This window comes from Eremothecium gossypii, chromosome III, assembly GCF_000091025.4.
Source record: "Eremothecium gossypii ATCC 10895 chromosome III, complete sequence".
NCBI classification, from domain to species: Eukaryota; Fungi; Ascomycota; class Saccharomycetes; order Saccharomycetales; family Saccharomycetaceae; genus Eremothecium; species Eremothecium gossypii.
Window position 1 is genome coordinate 554,624 of NC_005784.3, and position 25,257 is coordinate 579,880.

Genomic DNA, 25,257 nt, shown 5'->3' on the forward strand with positions numbered 1-25,257 from the left:
GCGGTCTCTATAGTCTATAACTTGGTCTATGGCGACCTGTGGTGAGCAACAGCGCAGCTTACATTTTCATGGGATTTCGTATTAGAGATGCACATTACCATACGCTAGCCGCTAACCGTTGGTCAATAGCGATGAGCCTACCAGACTGGTGTCCTCCATTCCAAGGTACCAAGCAGGACCCCAGCACGGGCGAGGATGTGTACTGCATCTGCAAGAAGCCGGACGGCGGCGAGCTGATGGTGCAGTGCGACGGATGTGGCGACTGGTTCCATTTCACGTGCATCCGGATCCCCAGCGCGTACAAGAGCTTGGTATTCTCGTTCTACTGCCCCTATTGCCAGGCAGGTATCACGTACAGCGGGACGGGCGCGCTGCCGAGGACGGTGTGGAAGCGGCGGTGCCGCATGGAGGGTTGCTACCGGGCTTGCGCGCGCGACAGCAAGTACTGCGGGCCGGAGCACGGGGAGGCGTACATGCGGGCGCTGGTGGAGCGCGCGGGGCCGGGTGGGCAGGCGGTGGTGCAGCAGATGGTGCGTACGGGGCAGTTCGAGAGCCTGGGCACGGGCGCGCTGCCGCTAGCGCGGCGCGACGTGGACCCGGCGCTGTACGACCGGGTGGTGGGCGCGGACGCGCGGCTCGGGGAGCTGGAGGCGGAGGCGCGCGAGGTGCGCGAGGCGCGGCGGCCCGCGCTGCGCGCACAACTGGCCGCGCTGAGCGCGTACCTGGCGTGGGTGCGTGAGGTGAATGACGCGCTGTTCCATGACACAGAGGAGGCGGCTCCGCGGCGCGGCAAGGCGCGCGCGCGCCGCAAGCCCAAGCGCGCGCTCTGCGGCTTCCGCGCCGACTACCAGGCGCCGCTGCCGGCCGCGGACTTTGCCGCCAGCTACGCGGACGACGCGGCGCTCCTGCACGGCGTGTGCTGTCGCCTGCGCTGCCCGCGCCACCAAGACTGGGCCAGCATGCGGCTCGGCTCCGTGCAGTTCGAGCTCGAGGCGCTCGACAGCGCGGAGCAGCGGCTGCAGCTGCTCATCAGCATGCGCAAGGAACACCTGTCGCTGCGCTTCCACGAGCTCCGCGCCGGCGCACACCCGCGCGTGGCCACGCCTGCTACGTAGTATGTACTCGAACGCGCCTCCGACCGTTCCCTGTTACAAGTGGCATGGCTAGCGATGCTGGTCTGGGCATGGAACAAGCCTGTTCGCGCAAGTTGAAAACCTATCTTGACGCTCCGCTCCACCCTCGGGATAGGCTGACGCGCCAGGAACAGCGCGAGAATAGCGGTTGGCAGCTGTATACTTTCAGAATGGCAGAAGGCATGTATGGCAGAGGACCGGGAGGCGAGCAGAGGGACCCCGGTGCGGCTACGACAGACCACTAACGACGTACCAGATCCCACGGTCAACAAGATAAAAAATGAGCAATTCAAGGTATGGAAAAAAACCATCCCGTCGCTGTACCAGTACATTACGTCGCTGAAGCCGCGCTACGCCAGCCCTGCGGGCGTTGCCGGCAGCGTGCGCAAGACCATTGCGTTCACGGATGAGGCGGAGCGCCGCATGGAAAACGGAGTGCTGCATACCTCGGTGCTCGTGTCGCTGGGGCGCGACGTGTACAGGCAGGGATGCGTGCTGCCGCTCGGCGTGCACCTGGAGGAGGCGGACGGCGGGGGCGCGCTGCCGGACCCGGAGTTCGAGGACAGCATGGGGCTACAGGAGCAGCTGCGGCCTGTGTGGACGCATCCCAGCGCAGACGTGGCAGGCATGGCGTACGTGGGGCGGGCGGACGTGGCGGCGGTTGTGGTGGCTACGGACGGCAGTGTGGCGTGGTTCCGCAGCGGCGCGCCGCGCCCGGTGCAGACGCTGCCCCCGGTCGCTGGGAGCGTTGCGGAGGTCGACCTTGCCGTCTCGGAGGACGGGCAGCTGGCGGTTGTGGTGCAGAGCGGCATCGACGGCGATAACGCGCACACGGTGCTGCGCGTCGTCGACAACGGTGACGCGCTGGGCAAGGTGTTGCACACGGTGCGTCTCTCGGAGGCCGCGGTTGTGCACGCGGTGAAGTTTCAAGGGTCCCATATATTTGTCACGTGCTCGAGCGATAACACCGTGCGCTTCTGGGACGCGCGCACGCCCGCTGAGCCGCTCTGGCACCTGCACGGCGTGCGCGACGGCCGCTTTGTGGCCGTCGCTCCCTCGCCGCTGGTGGGCACCGTCTTCGCCACGGGCTCCGATACTGGTGTGATCAAGCTGTGGGACATCCGCGCGGTGATTGCCGCAACCGCGGACGAGCCCGCGGCGGAGCTGACCCGCCTGGTGCACCCGGACGGCGACGCCGTGGTCGAGCTCCTCTTCAGCGCCGACACCCCCACGCAGTTTGTCTCCGTCGGCGCGCCCGGCAACGTGTACCACTGGGACGTCGAGCCCCTGCTGCAGCTGCCCGGAGAGGACGACCCGAACGAGTCCGCTCGCGACTCGGACGAGCTGCAGCAGCAGTGCCTGAAGTTCCTGCATACCGTCGGGGGCCGTCGCACGCTCGGCCCAATCCCCAAGCGCAAGACCGTCGCGTGGCACCCCACCTTCGGCGACGTCGTGGGCTGCATCGACGCCGACGGCCTCATCACCGTGTACAAGCCTTATTTCGGCAGACCCGATGATCCCGACGCTGACGACGACAGCCTGCAGTGATGCTGGCTGCGCCACCATACAGATCTGTGTCCTCTATATAGAGTGTGGCGGCCCGTGTATCGGGCTGCCCTAGCACGTTCTTTATATTGTGTCAGCGTTGACTAATGCCTGTTTTCAAGATTTTAGTTGAATTTCAGACCCGAAATCCTTTGCACAGTGGCCTGATGCACTTACATATATTAGATACTACACATGCTCTTCCTAGAGGCAGCCTTGCCACCCACAGAGTGCGCACGCTCTACAATCGGCGGGCTAGCGCCAACCAGCCCATTGGCAGCTGACAACCGAACTGCGTTACCTCCGGTTTTGCGATGCCTGGCAGTTCTCGAGTCAACAAAAAAAATGCTATGGTTTGCTTTGCATAGCTACTAAATAACAGCTAAGACACGGAGACAGGGCAGAAAAGCTAACATAACGACACCTGGGATCTATGGCGTTCATGTTCAAGCCACCAGAGCAGCGGAAGCGCAATGAGAAGTCTCCGAGATTGTCGCTGCCGTCGACGTTAATTGGTAGTGCTACCCCTGCGGGCGACGAACACGCATCAGGAGCGATGGGCAACTCAATTGGGTCGGATCTACACAGGGAGCAGAAACTGCGTGGACTTGGGCAATCTGTACAGATAGCAGAACAGCTATCTGCTGGATCTACGGATACTGCGGGGTCGGACGTTCTCTCGCAGCACGCGCCATCTAGCGCATCGTCGCAGACCTCGAAGGTCCTTCCCCGGCGGCCTGTGCCGCCGGGGATGCCTGCGCTGGCGTTTCTGTCGAAGCACCCGTACGCACAGCAGGTGACGGGGCCGCTGCCCACGACGAGCGGAGAGAAGGCGGGAAGTCACTCAGGTGCAACCACGCTGTCCGCGGGGCCAACCAGGCCTCCGCTGCCCAAGTTGCCGTACCTGCACGTGGAGCCGAAGCTGCCCTGCGAGGAGCTGCCGTACTCTGCGCTGCACGCGGGCTCGAGCTCATCCAGCAACATACATTCCCCGTCGCGCGCATTGCAGGAGATGCGGTTAATCTCTGCTGGCAGTACTCCGGTTGAGCCGGTGCCCCCGGCGGCGACTGTACCGCCATGCAAAGACGTGGACGAATTGGAGGAAGAGATGTGGACGCATGTGCACCTGAAAGACCAGATAGAAGAGCTTGGCGTGCTGGGCGAGGGCGCGGGCGGATCAGTCACGAAGTGCAAACTTAGGCACGGTTCCAAAATCTTCGCGCTCAAAACTATAACCACGCTGACCACGGACCAGGAGAGCCAGAAGCAGATATTCCGCGAGCTGCAGTTCAACAAGAGCTGCAAGTCTGACTACATCGTGCGCTACTACGGCATGTTTACCGACGAGGAGCACTCCTCGATATACATCGCCATGGAATACATGGGCGGGAGGTCGCTGGACGCCATCTACAAACACCTACTAAAACACGGCGGCAGGGTCGGCGAGAAGGTGCTCGGCAAGATCGCCGAAAGCGTGCTGCGCGGCCTGTCGTACCTCCACCAGCGCAAAATCATCCACCGCGACATCAAGCCCCAAAACATTCTCCTCAACGAGGCAGGCCAGGTGAAGCTCTGCGACTTCGGCGTGAGCGGCGAGGCTGTCAACTCGCTCGCCACTACGTTTACTGGCACCTCGTACTACATGGCGCCGGAGCGCATCCAGGGCCAGCCTTACAGCGTCACCAGCGACGTCTGGTCGCTGGGCCTCACCCTGCTGGAGGTAGCCCAGGCCCACTTCCCCTTCGACTCCGGCAAATTCGCAGCCAACATGCCGCCCATAGAATTGCTTATGCTGATCCTCACCTTCACGCCGCAGCTCAAAGATGAACCCGAGGCGAACATCGTGTGGAGCAAGGCCTTCAAGTCATTCATCAGCTACTGTCTCAAGAAGGAGTCGCGCGAGCGGCCCTCGCCCAGGCAGATGCTGCGCCACCCCTGGATACAGGGGCAGATGAAAAAGCGTGTCAATATGGAGAAGTTCATCTACAAGTGCTGGCAGGCCAGGTGATGGAGCCGCCGCTGTACCGTAGCTGCTCGCAGCTTCTATGGAGGTCGCAACATACGAATGTAGTGCCCGCTCTCTGAAATTTTTTCAGCTCGTCGCTGATTTCGCCTACTCGAGGCCTCTGGCCCCAGTCATAGCGATCCTAGACCGCTCTAGCTACCATGGGCCCCTACCTTCCAGCGATTTTGAGACCGATTGGCAGATACGCCACCCTCTACAACGTGCCGCGCGTGGCAGGCCAGCTGCGCTGCTACGCCGCAGACGCCAAAGACGCCGCAGACGCGCAGGGCGAGTCTGCGGCCGACCCACGTGTCGCGGAGCTGGAGAAGCAGCTTGCCGACAAGTCCAAGGAGGCCGCGGACCTCAAGGACCGCCTGCTGCGCTCCGTCGCGGACTTCCGCAACCTGCAGGAGGTGACGCGCCGCGACGTGCAGAAGGCACGTGACTTCGCGCTCCAGCGCTTTTCCAAGGACCTGCTCGAGTCGCTTGACAACTTCGGCCACGCGCTCGGCGCCGTCTCGCCCGAGGCGCTCCAGCGCTCGCCCGAGATTGCAGACCTGCATGCCGGCGTCCGCCTCACCCGCGACGTCTTCGAAAAGACCCTGCTCAAGCACGGCATCGCCCCCATCGACGCGCTCGGCCAGCCCTTCGACCCCAACCTCCACGAGGCTACCTTCGAGCTGCCCCAGCCCGACAAGACCCCGGGTACTGTCTTCCACGTGCAGCAGCCCGGCTACACCCTCAACGGCCGCGTCATCCGCCCCGCCAAGGTCGGCGTCGTCAAGGACCCCGACGCCTGAGTCACGTGCCCGCCCTTACGAGTATCTAATGCCAAGTCGTGTACATATTACATACCCCAAGCGCCGCTCCGCTAGCCTGACGCAATCCCACACGGCTGCCTACGTGTGCTCGACGGAAAGGGGAAAAGAACGAACTGTCCGGAACTCCCCTCCAGCAACCTGGCCGTCCGCCGTCCAGTGCCTGCGTCAACCGGGCACAGCAGGACCCTGCGCCGCGCCGCTGCTATTTTTCGCACTGCCGTTAGCTGGGCTGCGCTGGCTGACGAATAGATCCGCGTGTTGTCTGATTGCACCAGCCAGGCATTCTTAAACGCCCTGCCAGCGACGTTCTCCTCGACGTCCCGTAGTCACGTACATATTGGCCGGTCAGGTACTAGAAAGATTCCCGAGCGAGCAGGTAAAACGCGAGCTAATACTTGCACCAGATCCATACCAGCCCGGTTTTTGGAGCGACTGAGCAGCGCAGACCAGCAGCCCCCCCTGGCACAGAGTATACAACACACGCGAGGAGCGCGTAGGATTGCACAGACCACAGGCCAAGGCGTTCGCCGGCGAGAGCGAGGCGAAACACGTACAGAGCGGCAGGCGATCTGGCGAGCGGACAAGGCGCAAGGCCAGCGAGAGAGTGTTTACGGCGGCAGACAAGGCAGGATGACGTCGATCCCACACCGGCACACGTACTATGGGGGCGGGGCGACGCCGCCGGCGGCGACGGGGCCGCTGAGCGGGTCACGTGGGCACGCGGCAGGTCGCAGCAAGAAGAAGCAGGTGACGTTCGGGCCGTACATCATTGGGCCGACGCTGGGCGAGGGCGAGTTCGGTAAGGTGAAGCTGGGGTGGTCGAAGGCGCGGCTGGACGGGGACTCGCGCAACGTGGCGATCAAGCTGATTCGGCGGGACACGGTGCCGAAGAACTCCGAGAAGGAGATCAAGATCTACCGCGAGCTGAACGCGCTGAAGCTGCTGAGCCATCCGAACATCGTGCGGCTGGAGGAGGTGCTGCAGAACTCGAAGTACATCGGGATCGTGCTGCAGTACGCGTCGGGCGGCGAGTTCTACAAGTACATCCAGAAGAAGCGGCGGCTGAAGGAGCCGCCGGCGTGCCGCCTGTTCGCGCAGCTGATCAGCGGCGTGCACTACATCCACTACAAGGGTCTCGCGCACCGGGACCTGAAGCTGGAGAACCTGTTGTTGGACGAGCACGAGAACCTGATCATCACGGACTTCGGCTTCGTGAACGAGTTCCACAAGAACGACCTGATGCGCACGTCGTGCGGGTCGCCATGCTACGCGGCTCCGGAATTGGTCGTGTCTTCCAAGCCGTACTCGGCGCAGAAGGCTGACGTATGGTCATGCGGGGTGATCCTGTACGCGATGCTTGCGGGGTACCTTCCATGGGACGACGATCCCGAGAATCCGGAGGGCGACGATATTGCTAAGCTTTACCAGTATATCACGCACACCTCGCTGAAATTCCCGGAGTATATCAAGCCGATACCCCGCGATCTGCTCAGACGGATCCTCGTTTCCAATCCTGAGGTGCGTCTAACGGTGGCTGACATAGAACAGCACGCGTGGTTGCAGCCGCACGCGCAGTTTTTGATGTGGTCACCGAGCGACTGGGATGCCAAGGCGAAAGCTGAAACAAACAATCTATTCAGACAGCCGAGTGCGGTCCACGCCGGGGTCCTGCGCCCCCAGTCCAGCTGCTCTATCTCATCAGCGAACTCCAAAGGCGATAACCGCGGTTCGTTAATTATGGATTCGACACTAAATCCGCAACCGGTGCCCCCGCAAGAGTTCCAGTCTCATATTATCATGAAACCTACCTCTCCTTCTAACGGTCTGCGCAAGATGTCTCCAGTTAGAAGACATGCCAGGAGCAATTCCGCTGCGTCGATTGCTCTACAGGCCGTGGTCGATGCGGAGCGAGATTATTTCAACTCCCCATCAATACATTCGCTACACCACGACTCTCTGTCACAGAATACAACGCCGCCTTCATCGGCAGGTAGAGTGCCAACGTATGCTATTACACGTTCTGCTACTCATCACAATGGCATTTCATCTTCGCTAATGAATCGCAATAGTGTTATCATCGAGGTGAGCCCACAGAAGGGCTCCGTTCCGCCGGTAATGATTCCTGGGAATAGAGAGTCTTTAAATGGGCAAGAGAGCGGCGGAATTGCTATGGCAGACATGTCCCAGCGGCCTACCATTGTTAAGGATAAAACTTCGAGCCACATGGTTCCACAGGCTGGCCGGAAGCAAAGACCAACCTCTTATCAACCATGCAGTACCACTGCTTTTGCGCAGTCACCCGATTTGGTATCTGGGGCTGGTGCACTTGTCCCTATTATGGGAAAACAACAACGTGTATCAACGGCTTCCAATCCCACATTTGTCGATGTTGGCAGATCGGGTAGCACCCGCAGATTGCCTGGGCCCAATAACCAGCTTTTGGAAACTCCGTTCGAAGCTGATAGACAAATCGATGACAATCCGGTAGTTGATGATGCCACTATTAAATCTGATGATATGCTACCTTCGACGTTAGAAATAGTCGCTTACGATAATGAGTGTGGAACGAGTCCCGGGTCAAATGGACAACACAGACGCTATAGCGCGATAGTGATGAGCGAAATTTACGAGCAGGAAGAGGGCGAACGAATATCTTGCGAGCTAAGTTCGCCGAAGAAGATGGGTTCTGCTCGGCCAGATTGCTCCACAGCCCGTATCTCTATCAACACCCCTAATATGGGCCTCCAGAACCGCGAATGTATCGTTTCCTCCAGCTCCCCTGAATCCGACGCTTCCTCAAAACAGAAATCAGGCAAAACGGACAAGAAGGATAAGAGATTCAGCTTGCTTTCATTTTACTCCTTTTATAACAACTCCAAGTCTAGCATTGATTCTAGCACAGACGCTGTACAACCAACTGGGTTGGTTTTAGATGTTGTGAAACACCCGAACATTTCAAGGACGAGCTCTCAGAAGAAGAATCCTGCGCCAGCTGGCAATGGCACACAGGCTATTCCTAGAAGACACAACACCTTACCAAGAGAGGCACAAAGGACACCAGTGGCGTTGAGTTATGTCTACGCCTCCCTGGATGTCACACCGAACGCTGGCACTCCTGAGTTGGCCGATGTGCCCAGTCCTATAAATCTTGTGAAGATGGCAGAGCAACCACATGGGACGAAACAGCATGATCCATCCACTCCTACACGCTCTGCCACCGTCCACGGCAAATCGCAGCGATTATCGAACAACACGCCGAAGGGTCCGATTTATGAAGATCCCAAGCCCAAGCGCAAGACTAATAAGGTGTCTCTGATGGTTTCCTCTATAAACCCGTCTCAGGCGCCGCAGCCTCCACGGCAGAAAGAACCCAGCACTGCAAGGAAGGTGCTCGATTTCTTTAAGAGAAGGAGTCTGAGAATATAGTTTATCTAGTTGAGTATGTATCGTGTAGCATGTTTTCATATTGGCATAGTAACCCCCTGCTTCTCCGTGAGTACAGCTTGACTCATTGCCGCCGCGCACACGGACGGCAGGCAAAAGAGCTCTTCACACTACCTTTATAGTTGCATTAATAAAAGTAGATTTAACTATATTTAAAGAATCAATGAAATATACTTATACAGTTTCCTCAACATGCTTAGATGTTAGATGGGTACAAGAAGATTCTAACAGAAGCACCGAAAGTCTTGGCTGGCAAATTGGATCTGAACTTGGCTCTGACAACACCAGAGTTACCGTGGGTTCTGGCAATCTTGCCCCAGATGACTCTGATCTTGGAGCCACGGACCTCCTTGGAGCATCTGTACACGTACGCAACTCTCTTACCCAAGTAGAACTTCGCGTCTTCTGGGTTGGTCACACCCTCAATCTTGATCAAAGAGACATTTGGGTTGTTGACACTCTTGGATCTTTGGTAGGACAAGTGCTTACCCTTGACGTACACTGCGCGCATGTTAGTATTTGCTCACTCCCACCGTTCCTGGTTCCGATGGACCTACCGTCCCTCCGCGGCCCAAAGCGCTCCTGCATCGTCTTGCACGCCGGCAGCCGGCGCCAGTCCCAGCCCGCCGCTCGCCGGGCCGGTACTCCCTCCTAGCGCCCGTGCTGCCCAAAACCGCGCGTTTCGCCCATCATCACCAGAAACATCTTATACCGTCCACCGTTAACATACATCTATGAGATTCAGCCATTTCTATGTTGTTGTTCTGCTGTATGGTATGAACAGGACACTCTCTTTGAGTTCGCTGAAATTTGATGATGGTTTTTTGATGCCGCAGCGCGGTGTCTTTCCGCGCGGCGGAGGGGGCTCTCTGCCTAGCGCCAGCCTGCGGGCGCGATCCTCCGTCTGCCCAGCTCTGCCTAGTGCGTCTGTTCCCCCGGTGAGCCCGCGCCGCGCGCGTACCGGAGAATACATGGATGTGTGGGTGTGTAATGTTTGGGTGCTAGTCAAACCCCCGCGACGTGCGTTTGTGCTACATGGTTACGTACTACTGCTTCTGAGAGAAAGAGCCCCCGGCAGCCTGCCGCAGTGTCCACAGTCGAGGTGGGCGCTGTTGTCCACGAGCGAGCGCTGGGGTAGGGGGTGCCGAGTGAGAGCTGGTGCGGACCGGCGAGGAGCTGAAGCGATACTTGAGGCCCGGCCTTTAGTGCAGCGTGAAACAGCAGCCCTAAAGCTTGTTTGCCCGGCGGCTAGCCCTAATTTGCGCTGCGTGCCTGGTTATCCGATGGCCGAGTGCCCTAAGTTCGGATCGCATGTATTACCCGGCCAGAAAATGGATGAGATTTTTCCGCGCAGCGGTGAACCAAAAACTATAAAAGGGTAAGCTGCGAGGAGATATTTTTCAGCTGTAACTTAGAATTCTTTTTTGATATTTTTAAATAATCACCGACGTACTTCATAGGATCATTTCTATAGGAATCGTCACTCTTTGACTCTTCAAAAGAGCCACTGAATCCAACTTGGTTGATGAGCATCAGAGCCTCTGCACCCCAGAGTGAGAACAAAGATTGTTTTAGCTTGGCCATAATCCTTAGCGGTTTGGCCATCTGCAACCTTTGCTATGCCTTTGCAATCAGTCGCAACCGGCTTGCCGGCGGCGCAGCTAAAAGGCGCGATGATCTTGGCCCGCTCTGTGCACTTCTTCGTGAAGGGACAGTTGCGGGTGGGAGCAGATGGCAGTCTGACAAGTTTTTATATATTCCTAGCTCGCAACCCAAAGGCTTGGGTTGCGGAATAGGATTGGAAACTAGATAATGTCTGGTATTAGTAGAAGATGTTCATCTCCTGGGCAACGATCTTGAGCGCTAGGCGCTTGGAATAGTATCTGGCCAATGCAAGGTTGCCGCCCATGAACCAGAAGTTGGGGTGGCCGGAGTTGCGCCACATGGTTTTGGTCTCGCCCTCCTCGTCGAGGCCCCAGACAGGGTCTAGGCGGCCCGCGACCTTGTTGCCGAATAACCGTCTTGCGGTCTCCCGCATGTTGGTGTAGCCCGTGGCAAGGACGACGATGTCGATGTTCTCTAGGCGGCTGCCATCTGTGAACACGACGCCGTTCTTGAGGAAGCGTTCGATCCCGACGCCCTGCTTGAGCTTGACCTTCCCGTCCGCTATTAGCCCCGAGCAGCCTACGTCGATGTAGTAGCCGGAGCCCTGGCGGAAGTAGAGCCCGAACAAGCCCGTGCCGTTGTAGCCACCGTTCAACTTGAAACCGACCCGCTGAAGTGACCGGAGAAGCTCTTCGTCATCCCGGCATGAAACCCGGTACTGCTGCTGCATCATACCATTTAGCAAGTGTATGGGCATGGAATGGAAGATATGATCGGCTGTCTCCGTCACCGGGCCGTCCTCGTCGTACAACCCTCTGTTGTTGTGTATCGTGCCGTGGGTAGCGGTGATGATGCATGTGGAGGATCTCTGTAGCATCGTGACGTCGGCGCCCTGCTCATAGAAATCCTGGCAGATGTCGTGCGCGGAGTTGCAGCCGCCTACTACCAACGCCCTCTTACCCTTGTATTCGGCGCCAGTGCCATGCTCCGAAGAGTGCACAATCTTTCCCTCGAAAAGCTCTTGGTCCTTGAACTTGGGGAGACGGGGCTCGCCCGAGTGACCTGTGGCAAGGATCAAGTGGCTGGGAGCGAAGTACGTCACACCTCCGGACAGATTATCTGTCACCTCGACCCTCCACCTGCCAGTCAATTCGTCAAACGATGCCCCCGTCACAGTAGACGCGCAGCGGGTATTCAAGTCCAAGCTTTTCGCATATGCATCAAACCAGTCACCCAACTTGTCTTTCGGCGTGTACACCGGCCAGGTAGGTGGGAAGCGCAAATATGGCATCTCATCGTACCAGATCGGATCGTGCAAGACCAAGAACTTATAGCGGTTCCGCCAGTTGTCGCCCACGCGCGCATTCTTCTCAATGATGAGAGAACTGATACCGAAGCTCTTCAACCTGGCGGCTACAGCCAATCCGCCCTGGCCGCCGCCAACGATAAGCACAGTTGGCTGGTTGTTCCTGTCGAAGGTAGTTTCCTTTGCCCGTAGCTCTAACCATGATTGGCGCCCTACATGCTGCCCATGATTGACACCCTCCGGGCGGTTACGTAAGATTTTCTCGGGGTACGCCTTCAAGTCCTCCAATACAGTGTAAAAGGTAAAGCATTTTAAAGTGGCTTCCCCGGTAAGTTCATCTTCGACCGCGGCCAACCTGGCGATACCCTTTCCGTAGCCAATTTTATTCTCAAAAGAATAATATACCTGGATCCATTCGATCGGAGGGTGATCCCACGTCTCCTCGTGCACTAGCACTTTCCCGAACCCATATTTGTAATGATAGTCCGCTAAATCGTCGAGTTTCACGTTTTCCAATAGCGCGCTTTCTAAGAATGGCACGAGCCTATCCTTCAAGTCGTCAAGGGTATTAAATGTGTGAAGGTCCCAACTAACAGCTAAGTGGTCTCTCCAGGCAGCGTGATTTGTGAAAACGTTGTCCATATTGCTGTGTATTATCTCTCTTCTGGCACCTGTGTTGATGCTTTCTAGCATTGCGTTTAGCTTCTCTAACCACTCTTCCACTAGAGGCCTTAGCGCATTCTCAGAGTCGTCCAGGATTAGCTCTGGACAGGGTCTCTGGTCGCCGTACACCTTCAGCTGTGGCAAGTCGTAGTCAACAGGCCCATCGATAATGGGAGGATAAATCTCAGCCGCATAATACTCTTCGATCTGCTTCTGTCTTAGAGTCTTTTTGGCATGGGAGGGGCTGGAGACGGATGGATACAATGGTGTAGGAGACATTATCTAGTATCTGCAATCCACTTTTTGTTATTTGAACTTCAATACGTAGCCTCGCTCCGTTTGGTATGGCAAAGTTCCCCTGGAGGCCAATGACTTCGAAACACGCTTTTATTATATATTGCAGTATATACCGCCGGTTTTGTGTTGCGCGGACGGCGCCTGCTCTCTGCACCACGTCCAGTGTCAGCCCACGCAACAACAGCTGACTTTAAAGCGGCTTCCCCGCTCTTTGGTGCGCCGGAGTCGTTCTTGTCGCACCCGCTATGGTGCCCGACGCCTCGCGCTGACATCCTTTCCCGCGCGTGGGCCGAAGCCATCGGCCCTGCGTCAGGCAGCCCGCTCACAAATATCCTACGACGTCAGGTGTTCGAGCGCCTTCCGGATAACCGCGAGCTGGTCGCCGCTGTCGAGCATCCGGCCCACGCTGCTGCTCACGCTCACATAACAGGGGAGCCCGACCTTCTTCACCAGCACACGGCAGAAAGTCGACCCAAAATCCCGTATCCGGTTGTCGGCTGTATCCAGCAGCACGCTCGTCACCACATCAGAGCCCTTATATGGCACGCCATACACCGTAGCGGCCAGCTCCTCATTAACGCCATCGCACCGGCCCGACACTACGATGCTCACCGGCACCTTCTTGCTCGCCGTCAGCTCCACCGGCATGGTCACCAGTAGCCGCACATCGTCCCCCCCAAGCGTACTGACAGTATAGTCTGCTGTTTTGGTCTGTGTCATCACCTGGGATTTTACGCTGACTGTGCCAAGACTACGCAGATAACGAAGATCTCTTTTCACCGCTGTAAACCGCCAAACACGAGCAAGCTGGCATCACAGAGAGTTCGCGTAACCGCCTTCGACCACGCTGTAGCGACCTAGCACATCATGGGCATCAGCAGAGTTCCCGTGGTCAGCATCGTCGCATGCCTGCTCCCTGAGTACGGGATCGGCTACCAGGGCCAGCTACCGTGGCGCCTGGCGCGTGAGATGAAGTACTTCCGGCAGGCGACCACCGCGACCTTCGACCCTACAAAACGCAACGCCGTGGTGATGGGCAGGAAGACATGGGAGTCCATCCCCGCACGCTGGCGGCCCCTGCCGGGGCGGCTCAACGTGGTCGTGTCGCGCACATACACGTCGCCGTGGGCACACGACGAGAACGGTCACGTGATCACAAGCAACTCGCTGCAGCAGTGCGTGCGCCAGCTGCAGGAGCAGGCCCGCGCGCTGGGCGTCGAGCGCATCTACATCATGGGCGGCGCTGAGATCTACAACCAGTCCTACGACCTCTGCGATCATCTGCTGGTCACCGAGCTGCAGGTAGCACCGGACGGCCCCGCCGTGCTTCTGGACACCTTCCTCGCCCGCGACGTGCTGGAACAGTCGTTCGCCAAAAACAGTGCGGGGCCGCGCGCCCTGCTGCCCCCGTCTGTCGAGTTGCCAGAGTGCCCCGCAACGGCCCTCGAGGAGGGAGGGTTTCAATTCAGGTTCGCGCTATACGACCATTTAAATCGTGACTAGTGACATACAGCATGCTGGCGACGGGCGGTGGTTACAGGCGCTAGTTGGTCCTAGTACTGAAGACCCTGCAGACCGTGCTCCTACGCTGCCGTTCCGTGTCACAGCGAGGGGATTTTTTCTGTATACGTTTATTATTCCTGCGGTTATTTCGATTACGTGCTCGCAAAGTTTCAATACCTCGTTCCTTTTTAGACTTCTTTCTTCACTGTTTGCCAGAGTATTCAGTGACAGGTACTAGTGGGCACTGTTACTAGCAGCTGTTACTGGGCTACAAACTACTAGAGGGAACCTCCAACACATTGAGATGTCGCAGTATGCATCGTCCTCTGGATGGACATCATTTTTGAAATCGATTGCCTCCTTTAATGGGGATTTGTCGTCGCTGACTGCGCCGCCCTTCATCTTGTCGCCTGTGTCGCTGGCGGAATACTCGCAGTACTGGGGCGAGCATCCAGACCTGTTTCTTGCGCCCAAGCTCATCACGGAAGCAGACGGCAAGGTGTCTGCGGAGGAGCGCAGGATGCTGGCGGTGGTAAAATGGTTCATAGCGACTTTGAAATCGCAGTACTGCTCGCGCAGCGAAGCATTGGGCTCGGAGAAGAAGCCGTTGAATCCCTTTCTGGGCGAGTTGTTTGTGGGCAGCTGGCAGAACAAGGGGCACCCGGAGCTCGGCGAAGTGGTGCTGTTGTCGGAGCAGGTATCCCACCATCCGCCCGTGACCGCGTACACAATATTCAATGATAAAAACAAGGTCCGCCTGCAGGGCTATAACCAGGTGAAGGCGTCGCTCTCCAAGATGTCTCTGAATGTTAAGCAGTTTGGGCACGCGCTGCTGGAGTTGGGCGACTTGGATGAGCAGTACCTCATCACGCTACCGCCCCTTCATTTGGAAGGCCTCTTAGCCGCTTCTCCGTACGTGGAGCTGGAAGGCAAATCATGCATCCAGGCATCCAATGGTATGTACTGCTCCATTGAGTACTCCGGAAAGGGCTACTTCTCAGGCAAGAAGAACTCGTTCAAGGCCCGGATTTTCAGATCCAGTGGCGATGCCGAGGATAAGGATAAGGCGCTGTACACCATCAGCGGCCAATGGTCTGGGCTCTCCCACATAATAGACCACAGGAATTCCTCCTCCAAGAAGGGTGAGGAACTCTTCTACGACTCGTCCAAAACAAGTATAGAGTCGCTCCACGTGAAACCCATCGACGAGCAACACCCTCTAGAGTCCAGAAAGGCCTGGCAGAAAGTCGCCGCTGCAATCATCTCCGGTGACTTCGACACTATCCACCGGGAAAAGACCGCATTGGAACAGTCCCAGAGGGAACTTCGCAAAGAAGAAGAGGCCAAGGGCATCAATTGGCGCAGGCGGTGGTTCAAGGATGTCGACTACAGTGCCGGTACCTCGGACAATGCCTTCATAAAATTGGCTGCTTTGGCCCAGCTTTCGACTAGAAATGTCCCCAGCGGTACGCCTGTATCCAAAGATCCAAAGAGCGACAATGTCCCAGTCGTACACTGGCGGTTTGTCCGGAAACTATGGGATGAGGAAACGGAGATCAAGTTGTAGTTTAACGGCGATGGAGAGCCTCACACCGAGGCTATTCTTCTCTCACCTGCACGCTCTTGCCCCAATACGAAATTTGATTTGATAAATACTTTAGCAATAACGTATATATATACTCGGCAATAGCCTATGTCTACCAGTATTTCTCACGTGACACCCTTCGGCTATAGGGTTGCAATATGTAATAATTTACGAAATGGTGATTTGGGACTAAAAAAAGAAAGGTTATCTACTGAAAAATTTGAATTTATGCGATGAGCTGAAGAGTATAGTCGCTTGAGGTCCGTTGAACAGAAGCTTTCTCCTACCATTTGCTGGGATTTGCTTCTTGAATAGGTGCAATGTCAGGAGATAGTCGTCCCGCACAGTATAAACAGTCTTCGCGGAAAGGTAAGAAGGCGTGGAGGAAGAATATTGATCTGACTGAGATCGAGCAGTCCATCGATTCTCGGATCGAACATGAAATAACCCATGGTGCTGAAAACCTGGCCGATGTGCCATCGCAGAACCTGTTTGAGGTTGATACGACTGGGGACGAACTGCTGAAGGCTAAATTGATCAAGCGCAAGCAGATTAAGAAGAACATCAAGTCCAAGGAAATTCTTGACTCCATCAAGAGTAACTCCAAAGTGCCGGCACTTCTGCATCCCAAATCTCATGTGAACGAGAAGGCCAAGGTCCAAGGTGTCTCCAAGAAGGAGCTTAACCGCCTGATGACTCTTGCGGGCCGTAACATGGAGTCGAAACTGAAGGCACAGGTAACCAAGGAGGGCCTCGTTAAGGCGGGAACCAACGACTTGTGGGGGTCTGAGGAGCCATTGAAAACGCCTTCCGGCGACTTCGACCTGAAGCTCAAGGATAAGGTTCCAGAGCCGCTATTGAAGCAGTCCACAACCAGTTGGTCTCGAGCAACGGTTGCGCCGGAGACGCTAAAGCATGCACCACTTCGTGTGAAGGACACAGAGGAGCTACCCCATGCCGGTAAATCCTACAACCCCGACAAGAAGCAGTGGGAGGCATTGATTGAGAAGGAATACAAGATTGAGAGCGCCAATGAGGAAAGACGGCAACAAATGGCTGAATACAAGAAGAAGATTCAGCATTTAATGGAGACCTTGGATGACAGGGAGGAAGAATCTGATGAAGACGCTCCTCAGAGTGAGGAAGAACTCGCGAGCGTCGATGAAGATGGTGATTTTCGCCTTTCCCTTAACCCAGCTGTAAAAAATAAGAAGAAGACAAAGTACCAGAGGAACAGGCAGAAAAGACACCAAGAAAAAGTCAAGCTCCAGCAGGAACTCAAGACGCTGAAGGAGCAGCTGCATCAGCTCGAGAAGCTTGAGGCCATCGAACAGGCTGTTGCTGCAAAGACAGCACAGGAAGCTAGTACCTTGATCCCGGCCAAAGTCAAGAATAATAAAAAACACAAGCTTGGCACTAAGCACTCTGTCATGGAGGATAACTTGGAGGTTAAATTCTCAGACGAGCTATCTGGCTCTTTGCGTAGCTTGCGGCCTGAAGGAAACCTGTTATATGACAGTTTGCGGAAGCTACAAGGAAGCGGTAAAATCGAGACTAGAGTGCCAATTAGAAAGGGTAGGAAGTACAAACAGAAAATCACAGAAAAGTGGACTTATAAGGATTTTAAATGATACCTGCATTGCATCTGTATACGTAAACTTGTATAATCAAAAAAGAAAAATCAGACCTGGAATCTTTGACAATTGAGTTTTGACACGCTATTTGACTGTTGGAACTCTACAACTTTCAAGTATGGTCGATTTACGGCCAAAGCAGTTAATAGTCGTGCCGTGTCATTCCATATGGCGTCAGTCTAGCGACACAGCAGAGGAAAATCTAGGCCAGAAGAGATCACATTGGCACTTGGCCGAGTTTCAACATGAGGGAAATGACCATTTGGCCTTTATTAAACACGCACTCATAGCAATTGAAACACTTATAGCCTCGTTGGATGTATCGATAGTTATTTTTAGCGGTGGGAAAACCAAGGCAGTAGCGGGTGAAGTTTCCGAAGCATCCAGTTACTTTTACCTTACCAAGAAGCTGCTACAACGTGTGCAATGCGGCAAAAGTATAAGATGGGCCTTCCCAGATGCAGCTGAGATACCGGAACTGTGCCAGAAAATTATTGGGAGGTTACATGAAAAAGCTGGCCTATCAGTAGATGCCTTGTTCGCGGAATACGTACATCTCGAAGAGTTTGCCTTAGACTCGTTTGATAACTTGCTATATTCTATAGGGCGCTTCAAGGAGATAACTAGTGTTTATCCTTCTAACATTACCATTATAGGTTTCGGGTTCAAGAAGAGGCGTTTCATCGAATATCATGCTAGAGCAATTGACTTTCCCACAGGTCAAATAAATTACATAGAGGTGGAACCCACACCGAGCTATGATGATCCAGTTTGGCTGAAAAACTATTTCGAAACGCTTCGAACGCTTGAGCATAGAAATGCACTTGCGCTCTTCCAAAAGGACTGGTATGCTACTCGGGAGCCTCTGGCATCCAAGAAAAGCGCAAGAAACCCTTTTAATGAAAGCCATCAGTATCCTCTTCCATTACCACACTTGGAGAGCCCCGATTTTCAAATTGAAAATGACGCAACATACTACAATGCTTCAATAAAGAGCAAGATGCCATGGTCACAATAAGGAGTCCTGGAATTTGTAATTCTGTTCTAAACCAACGTAATACATAAACCAACTTATGAATATATTTAGTGAGTAAGTTTCCGCTTGAGTTCCTCTCTCTCCTTCTCCCAGGCATCAAGTTGTGTGAGTTTCGACTCTAGAGATTCGATTTCAGCCTCAATGGACGTTATAGCTTCATCAGAACCAAGCGTCTGATATTGCCACTGCGTACCAGAAGTGATTTCCAAAAGGTAATCATGGTACTTAATCAAAGATGGACGTTGTGAGATGGAGATAAAGTTGAAGCGGCACTTACGCAACATATTGAAGAGGTAATCCTCCATGTCAACACTGATCGCATTGGTGGCTTCATCCAGGACGAGGAACTTCGGCCTATGGAACATAATCCTTGCAAAGTTCATTCTCTGTTTTTCACCACCGCTTAGGATATCTTTCCAGTCTGCGACAAAGTCTAAATAGCTCAACCCTTCTGATCTCTTCAAGAGGTAGTCAAGTTTAACCTCTTTCAGTATTCTCACCAGCTCCCGGTCCTTATGTCCCTTTTCGTAGAACCGGTCTACGGACATAGGATAAATTATCTGATCTCTGAAGGTACCTCCTTGGATAAAGTAAGGCCGCTGAGCAATACACATTAGATCCGACTCAGCTGGGATAGATACAAGGCCTGTCTTATTGTAAATTGGCCAAATTTCCGCGAGAATTCTCTGGATAGATGATTTGCCGCAACTGTTGGGTCCTAAAATCAAAAGACTACTTCCAGGTCCCAAAAGCATGCTTGCCACACTGTGACTTGAAACCACGGGAGCAGAGCTCGCTTTCATATCACTAATCACCACAGGAGGTATCTGGAACTTTAATTTACTAATTAGCTTGGTGCCTTGTATGCCCTTAGGGGATGGAATGATTACATCGATGTTTTCCAAACGAATACCGTTGAAGTTACGCTGTACCGTACCACGTATGTCTGAGGGCACGTTCTTGGACAAATCCGTGGACTCTGACTGTCCTGCTACTGGGGCAGGAATGTCCTCAATCAGGCCGTACTTAAAGTCAGAAGAGTGAACACGGTGAAGAACCCGCAGGAGAGTGAAAACTCTACCAGTATAACCGGTTAGCTGTGAAATATCCTTAATCGAGTACATCAATCTACTCCCTGCATCTGCCAATGACAGCATGAGACGCTTGTTAACAATAAAGTCGCGCATGTTGGTATCCTCCTTTCTTTGGCCCGTCTTGCCCACTGCAAATACGATCGGAATAGACGCAAACGCATAACCAAGCGCAGACCAGGTATACTTCAAGATGTAATCTTCAATGACATTGTATCCAACCTTGGCACGGTCAACCTCCAACATTTTTTCCATTAAGTTCTCATATATCTTAATCACCTTTGTGCGTTCGACTTCAGTTCCTTGGTAGAAAGCAATCTCCTCGTTATTGTTAATCATATTTAGATGATAGTTGTAGTAGGCACCTTCGGCACTCGAGCGCTTGCTGACAAGCTTGCCAAGAGGAGGGGTGTATCTCCTCAGCACAATTCCTGTGAGGAAATAGTTCATGATGATGCCGGCAACGCCCAAAGTGCCCAAGTTATCCCGCAGATAGAAGGAGAAGAAAACCAAATCAATAACTGGCTTAGCCATGTTTGCGAATAGGTTTGTCACAGCGTCGCAAAACTTGGCAATATCGTTGGCAATCGAGTTGTCAACGTTCGCAACCACACTGCGGCTGGCATCTTGGTCGTACATCAGCTTGTAAAACACCAGCCTGTGGTCTAGGTACATGTCATGGACGTAGCGCGTCAGATTGGTCCGGAAGTTCAAGCTCAGCTTCCGCTGCAGGAACTTGATCGCGCTATTCGTGTACGAAGCCGGGAATGCTATCAGAAACCAGCACGCAATGTCCATCATGAACCTCTTCTTCCGCGCCGCGATGATATCCTTGACAATATGGCCATCAAGCCGTGCAATCAGCAGCGACAACCACGTCCGCATCACCAGAAAGAACACCTGTAGACAGAGCCATAGCGAGTTTTTGTCTGCGAGCCTGGGTATCAGAATCTTCCACAGGATGCCAAGCTGCGCCAGAAAGCGTGAATAAAAAATCCGCGACTCGCTGCCCTTGTCGAAGTACTTGAATAAAAAGCGATCGTGCTCGTATCGGTCCTTGTGCGTAGGCTTGATGATCACGCGCTTTGTCCGCTCGCTGTCCCCGTACGGCACGTGGATCTCTCGTGCGCCGCTCTTGAGCAGGATCTGCGACCGCGACCGCTGCAGCCCCGGTCGGCGCCCATCCCGCCGCAGTCCCGATACAAACTGATACACTGTCAGGGCAGAGCCCGTGACTACCATCGCTGCTGCTGCTGCCGCCAGCGCGCGCAGGCGCCGCCCACGCCGCCCTTTCGCAGCCTGCAGCAGTGTCCACATGTGCCACATAAGCACTTTCAGGTAGTCCCTGGCAGCCACGCGCCGCACGTCCAATCCGAACATATTCCGATTTGTCTCGATAAACAGCTTCTGCACTTGCAGCAGCCGTTGCGTGCCACTCGCCATGTCGTGATGAGCTCGTGCACCTATTCGTACCCGGCTGCAGACCCTCCTGAACTGCTCAGTGGCTTAAGCCTCCGATCACTTGGTGCCGCCGCGCTTTTGTATGCTTCTACCGCTCTCCGGCCCGGCTGCTCGTCAGCAACGCGCGCGTTTCGGGTTTTATTAAGGGCGCCTTGCTCCAACCCCGCACACACGTGACAAGCACGTGACAAGCACGTGATAACACCCGCCGGAGTCGCTCCCGGTATCATGCTCGGCATGGGCGGCAACGGGGCCATGACGCGCGGGGCGGAACAGACCGCGCCGTGACGCCTGACTGGTCATCCGTTCAGCGTGACACAGAAACGGGGTTTGTCGCGGGGAGTGCTCCAACGGTAAATCCACGTGATCGTCAAAGCGGGTCAGCTGCGCACCAGTTACCCTTGTACAGTAGCAGTCGTGTGCAGGTTGGAGCGATCAGGGAGTTTTATTGTTGTCTTTTCAGGTGGCGGGACCAGCGGCATTACTCGGTACGATGCTTTTATACGAGATACTGTCACGTGACCGGGAGTCTGGCCGTCTGTCGGGCGCTTGGCGGCTGGGCCGCTGCAGCCATAACTTGCATGCTTGTTCCTCACGACCGAATGGTTGGCAACAAGCGGCGTGGGACCATGCGAGTGCTGGGCATCGGCACAGACCTTGTATACATGCCGCGCGTTGTGGAGCTGCTGCGACGGATGCCCGCAGGATCGGGCGCGCATGCGCGGTTCGCGGGCAAATTCATGCACGCGCGTGAGCGCGCCGGTGCCCTCGGGGCCAAAGACCAGGCTCGCTACGTGGCGGGGGTGTGGGCGGCCAAGGAGGCACTGTACAAGGCGGTGGCAGGCGCAGACGCGCCGCCAGCCGCGACGCTGTACCGCGCGTGCTATAAGGAGGCCGACGCCGTTGGACGCCCGACGCTGCAGGTGGACGCGGGAGAGCTGCAGCGGGCGGGTCACATGCGTTTCTGGGAGGAGCGGCTTGCGGGAACGCGATTTCTACTGAGCGTTTCTCACGATGAGGACTACTTGGTGGCCTTTGTCTGCCACGTCGCCGACGAAACTTTTCGAGCGCCCGATGAACGCCAGCGGATCACAAAGAACAGCTAGCTGGAGGCCCCAGATGTCGACTGCTGGAGGCCTTGGAAAGCATGGCGATGGTCGAAAAATTTCAAGAGTTGTAGAAAATTTTTTTTGTTTCGTTCGGCCACTTCTTATATTTAAATTTAACACTTCATGAGGGGCAGGAGCACAAGTATTTCAACTGCCTACTACTTGGGACTACGAGTCGAGAGAGACACAGAGCAATACTTGCGATGGGTGTTGCGGATTTGATCAAAAAGTTCGAATCCATTACCAAGGAGGATGCGGAGGAAGGAGCGAAGGAAGCCGGCGAGGCCGGTGCCGTGTTGAAGGGCGGGTCCGCCGGAGCGCTTGCAGGCACAGGGACTGAGGAGGCTGCAGGGGAGGAAAGCAAGCTGCACTGTGGGCAGGAGGAGCAGGAGGAGGAGCAGGAGGACGTGCTGCCGGAGCTACAGGAGCAGGAAGACGAGCAGGAGCCGGAGCAGGAGCTGGAGCAGGAGCCGGAGCAGGAGCAGAAGCAGGAACAGGCTGCCGAGGCTGCCGCTCAGGAGGATGTGGCCGCCGCTCAGAAGCTAGGCGAGCAAGAGACAGAACAGAAGGAGGAGAGGGAGGACGAGGACGAGGAGGACTCCAGCAAGAATTCCGAGAGCGAGGAAGCTCAAGAGGAACAGCAGGAAGACGACGGGGAGGGTTCTTTCGCCACTGAAAGTTCTGCTAACCCCGGCGAGGTGCGGCGTGTCGAGACTGGCCGCAAGCGTAACAACAAGAAGAAAGGCAAGAAGGGCAAAAAAGGGAAGGGCAAGCGTAAGCGCGGCTTGTCTTCGGCTGGCTCCTCCGCTGGGACCTTAGAGGTGGTCTCCGGAGGGGTCAGTTCTCTTAGGCAAGCATGATCTGAAGGACGAACTTGAGGTCATGACGACTGATGTCCAGGAGCAAGCCTTGGACGATGTGCACCACGAGGCCAATAACATCGTGGACCCATCCTCTACAACAGGGGAGAACTCTGGAGCAGAGTCGGAGAACGGCGAGGATAGCCAGCGCACAGTAGACACTCGTATAGGCAGAGATGATCCGTTCCAGTTTGGCCAGCGGAAGCTGGCGGACGAGGCGGACATCTGGGCTCATAACGCGTGGGATAACGTAGACTGGGGTGACGAACAGATCCGGCTCGCAAAGGAGAAGATAGAAGAGCAGAAAGAATACCCGGTGCAGGAGTTTGACAAAAAGCTGTATCATAGCAACCCCGCAAGGTACTGGGATATATTCTATAAAAATAACAAAGAAAACTTCTTCAAAGACAGGAAGTGGTTGCAGATTGAGTTTCCCTCTCTATACGAAGCTACCAAGAAAGATGCTGGTTCAGTGACTATCTTCGAGATTGGGTGTGGTGCGGGCAATACCATGTTCCCGATCTTATCTGCAAACGAAAACGAACACTTACGCGTTGTGGGTGCGGACTTCTCCCCGAAGGCCGTGGAATTGGTAAAGACGTCGCAAAACTTTAACCCCGCGAATGCCCACGCGACGGTATGGGACTTAGCCAACCCTGATGGTCTTTTGCCCGATGGTGTCGAGCCGCATTCGGTCGACATCGCAGTAATGATTTTTGTTTTTAGTGCCTTGGCGCCCTCACAGTGGGCCCAGGCTATGGATAATTTGCACAAAGTTCTAAAACCAGGCGGTAAGATCCTCTTTAGAGACTATGGCAGGTATGACTTGGCTCAGATAAGATTCAAGAAGCATAGGTTATTGGAAGATAACTTTTACATCAGAGGCGATGGTACCCGGGTGTATTTCTTCACTGAGGAGGAACTCCGGGCGATCTTCACAGAAAAGCACTTCAAGGAGGTGAAAATTGCTTCTGACAGAAGGCTGTTGGTGAACCGTAAGAGACAGCTGAAAATGTACCGAGTCTGGCTGCAGGCCATATTCTCTGTTCCCGAGTAAGGGAGTAGGCTGCCGGCCTCCGGCAAGTGTATATGTTTCTTGATTTATCATCTATACATTCACTAAATGCATCATTGTACTTTACGCAACCTAAGTAGTCGGAATGATGAGAGCCACTGGGCTGCAGATCGAGATGTGCAGAAACCCGTCAAAACTGCAAAAGAGGTGGTACAGGTCGGCGAGCTGCGACTCCGGCGAGACCTCGATCCCGTGCACTACCGGCCTCAGCACCGAGCCATTCTTGAAGCACTCCGGCAGCTCTGCCCGCAGAAGCTCCCCCAGCGTCCCGCCCCCCCACTCGCCGGGCTTGACCGTCGGCTGCAGCGTCCGCAGCTCGCGCAGCGTCGTCTGATGAATCCGCACGGGCAGCGCCTTAACGCCCCCCTTGCGCGCCGTGATTCTCGACGCAATGCCGCGGAACACGCGCTCGTCGCGTTGCAGCACGCAGTCCCAAAACGTCTTCGAGTCCGGGATCGACAGCGACATGATCTGCTTCGACGACCCGTGGATGATATAGCACGCCTGCTTCCATTGGTGCCGCCAGAAGTCCTCCACCTGCTGCATCCCCCCTACCAGCGGCACCGAGCCATCCCGCGCGTCCTCGCTGTAGTTCAGCGTTAGCGTCCACATCGTCAGCGTGTTGGCCTGGAACTGGGCGGCTCGTTCCTGCGGCCGCAGTCCCACCAGCGAGTCGTACAGCGTCCCCACTGGATGGTTCCAGTGGACCAGCACGTCCTCCATTCCGAACCACCACCCGTGAAATGCATCTTTTACTTCCTGTCGGAGCACCCCTCGCAGTTTGTTCAGCACAAACGGTAGGTGCAGGACCAGGTATGATTCTCTAGGTATTCGTAGGTGGCACCTGACTTGCTCATCAGGCATGCCTTGCACTACCAGCTTCGGGTTCAAAACAACTTCCACATTCAACATGCCCGACCATGTTCGTTGCCGCAGCTCATTGACCACGCCCATGGATATCCTAGCTGCTTCTATCTAAGTCTTGTGTGTAGCACTCGCACCTTGTGCTGCAGGGGAGTATAGTACTGAAAAAACCCAGAGCATCGCTCTCTCTTCCCGAACTTCAGTCTCCAATGGGCGATAA

General features: G+C 55.2%; 16 protein-coding genes and 1 non-coding gene across 17 annotated transcripts; 12 read left to right on the top strand and 5 right to left on the bottom strand.

Moving 5' to 3' along the window:
* Positions 1–68: 68 nt before the first annotated feature.
* Positions 69–1,115, top strand: SPP1 (Spp1p; the record flags this gene model as incomplete). Its single annotated transcript, NM_208870.2, has 1 exon — positions 69–1,115. The coding sequence occupies one exon, from the start codon at positions 69–71 to the stop codon at positions 1,113–1,115; it is 1,047 nt and encodes a 348-aa protein (NP_983517.2).
* A 204-nt stretch (positions 1,116–1,319) lies between these two features.
* Positions 1,320–2,681, top strand: AGOS_ACR116W (WD40 repeat domain-containing protein; the record flags this gene model as incomplete). The annotated part of the gene is made up of 1 exon (NM_208871.2): positions 1,320–2,681. One exon carries the CDS (start codon positions 1,320–1,322, stop codon positions 2,679–2,681), a length of 1,362 nt encoding a protein of 453 aa, NP_983518.2.
* Positions 2,682–3,111: 430 nt separating this feature from the next.
* AGOS_ACR117W (ACR117Wp) lies at positions 3,112–4,686 on the top strand (the record flags this gene model as incomplete). The annotated part of the gene is made up of 1 exon (NM_208872.1): positions 3,112–4,686. The coding sequence occupies one exon, from the start codon at positions 3,112–3,114 to the stop codon at positions 4,684–4,686; it is 1,575 nt and encodes a 524-aa protein (NP_983519.1).
* Positions 4,687–4,844: 158 nt separating this feature from the next.
* Positions 4,845–5,483, top strand: MGE1 (mitochondrial nucleotide exchange factor MGE1; the record flags this gene model as incomplete). The annotated part of the gene is made up of 1 exon (NM_208873.1): positions 4,845–5,483. The coding sequence occupies one exon, from the start codon at positions 4,845–4,847 to the stop codon at positions 5,481–5,483; it is 639 nt and encodes a 212-aa protein (NP_983520.1).
* A 651-nt stretch (positions 5,484–6,134) lies between these two features.
* Positions 6,135–8,930, top strand: AGOS_ACR119W (ACR119Wp; the record flags this gene model as incomplete). Its single annotated transcript, NM_208874.2, has 1 exon — positions 6,135–8,930. The coding sequence occupies one exon, from the start codon at positions 6,135–6,137 to the stop codon at positions 8,928–8,930; it is 2,796 nt and encodes a 931-aa protein (NP_983521.2).
* A 214-nt stretch (positions 8,931–9,144) lies between these two features.
* On the bottom strand, positions 9,145–9,697 carry AGOS_ACR120C (60S ribosomal protein eL33; the record flags this gene model as incomplete). Its single annotated transcript, NM_208875.1, has 2 exons — positions 9,145–9,449; positions 9,679–9,697. 2 exons carry the CDS (start codon positions 9,695–9,697, stop codon positions 9,145–9,147), a joined length of 324 nt encoding a protein of 107 aa, NP_983522.1.
* A 696-nt stretch (positions 9,698–10,393) lies between these two features.
* AGOS_AgSNR17 lies at positions 10,394–10,696 on the top strand. Its single transcript, NR_149364.1, has one exon. It is a non-coding gene; the product is annotated as an AgSNR17 (small nuclear RNA).
* A 74-nt stretch (positions 10,697–10,770) lies between these two features.
* On the bottom strand, positions 10,771–12,801 carry AGOS_ACR122C (flavin-containing monooxygenase; the record flags this gene model as incomplete). The annotated part of the gene is made up of 1 exon (NM_208877.2): positions 10,771–12,801. The coding sequence occupies one exon, from the start codon at positions 12,799–12,801 to the stop codon at positions 10,771–10,773; it is 2,031 nt and encodes a 676-aa protein (NP_983524.2).
* A 351-nt stretch (positions 12,802–13,152) lies between these two features.
* On the bottom strand, positions 13,153–13,539 carry POC4 (Poc4p; the record flags this gene model as incomplete). The annotated part of the gene is made up of 1 exon (NM_208878.1): positions 13,153–13,539. One exon carries the CDS (start codon positions 13,537–13,539, stop codon positions 13,153–13,155), a length of 387 nt encoding a protein of 128 aa, NP_983525.1.
* Positions 13,540–13,686: 147 nt separating this feature from the next.
* Positions 13,687–14,322, top strand: DFR1 (dihydrofolate reductase; the record flags this gene model as incomplete). The annotated part of the gene is made up of 1 exon (NM_208879.1): positions 13,687–14,322. One exon carries the CDS (start codon positions 13,687–13,689, stop codon positions 14,320–14,322), a length of 636 nt encoding a protein of 211 aa, NP_983526.1.
* A 304-nt stretch (positions 14,323–14,626) lies between these two features.
* On the top strand, positions 14,627–15,889 carry AGOS_ACR125W (OSBP family protein; the record flags this gene model as incomplete). Its single annotated transcript, NM_208880.1, has 1 exon — positions 14,627–15,889. The coding sequence occupies one exon, from the start codon at positions 14,627–14,629 to the stop codon at positions 15,887–15,889; it is 1,263 nt and encodes a 420-aa protein (NP_983527.1).
* A 338-nt stretch (positions 15,890–16,227) lies between these two features.
* Positions 16,228–17,538, top strand: NOP53 (Nop53p; the record flags this gene model as incomplete). Its single annotated transcript, NM_208881.1, has 1 exon — positions 16,228–17,538. The coding sequence occupies one exon, from the start codon at positions 16,228–16,230 to the stop codon at positions 17,536–17,538; it is 1,311 nt and encodes a 436-aa protein (NP_983528.1).
* A 121-nt stretch (positions 17,539–17,659) lies between these two features.
* On the top strand, positions 17,660–18,559 carry AGOS_ACR127W (uncharacterized protein; the record flags this gene model as incomplete). Its single annotated transcript, NM_208882.1, has 1 exon — positions 17,660–18,559. One exon carries the CDS (start codon positions 17,660–17,662, stop codon positions 18,557–18,559), a length of 900 nt encoding a protein of 299 aa, NP_983529.1.
* Positions 18,560–18,624: 65 nt separating this feature from the next.
* On the bottom strand, positions 18,625–21,111 carry PXA1 (ATP-binding cassette long-chain fatty acid transporter PXA1; the record flags this gene model as incomplete). The annotated part of the gene is made up of 1 exon (NM_208883.2): positions 18,625–21,111. The coding sequence occupies one exon, from the start codon at positions 21,109–21,111 to the stop codon at positions 18,625–18,627; it is 2,487 nt and encodes an 828-aa protein (NP_983530.2).
* A 599-nt stretch (positions 21,112–21,710) lies between these two features.
* On the top strand, positions 21,711–22,235 carry PPT2 (holo-[acyl-carrier-protein] synthase; the record flags this gene model as incomplete). The annotated part of the gene is made up of 1 exon (NM_208884.2): positions 21,711–22,235. One exon carries the CDS (start codon positions 21,711–21,713, stop codon positions 22,233–22,235), a length of 525 nt encoding a protein of 174 aa, NP_983531.2.
* A 206-nt stretch (positions 22,236–22,441) lies between these two features.
* On the top strand, positions 22,442–24,155 carry ABP140 (tRNA(Thr) (cytosine(32)-N(3))-methyltransferase; the record flags this gene model as incomplete). The annotated part of the gene is given in 1 exon segment (NM_208885.3): positions 22,442–24,155. Coding segments are annotated over 1 exon segment (1,713 nt in total).
* A 90-nt stretch (positions 24,156–24,245) lies between these two features.
* On the bottom strand, positions 24,246–25,127 carry ATG5 (Atg5p; the record flags this gene model as incomplete). The annotated part of the gene is made up of 1 exon (NM_208886.2): positions 24,246–25,127. One exon carries the CDS (start codon positions 25,125–25,127, stop codon positions 24,246–24,248), a length of 882 nt encoding a protein of 293 aa, NP_983533.2.
* Positions 25,128–25,257: the final 130 nt, after the last annotated feature.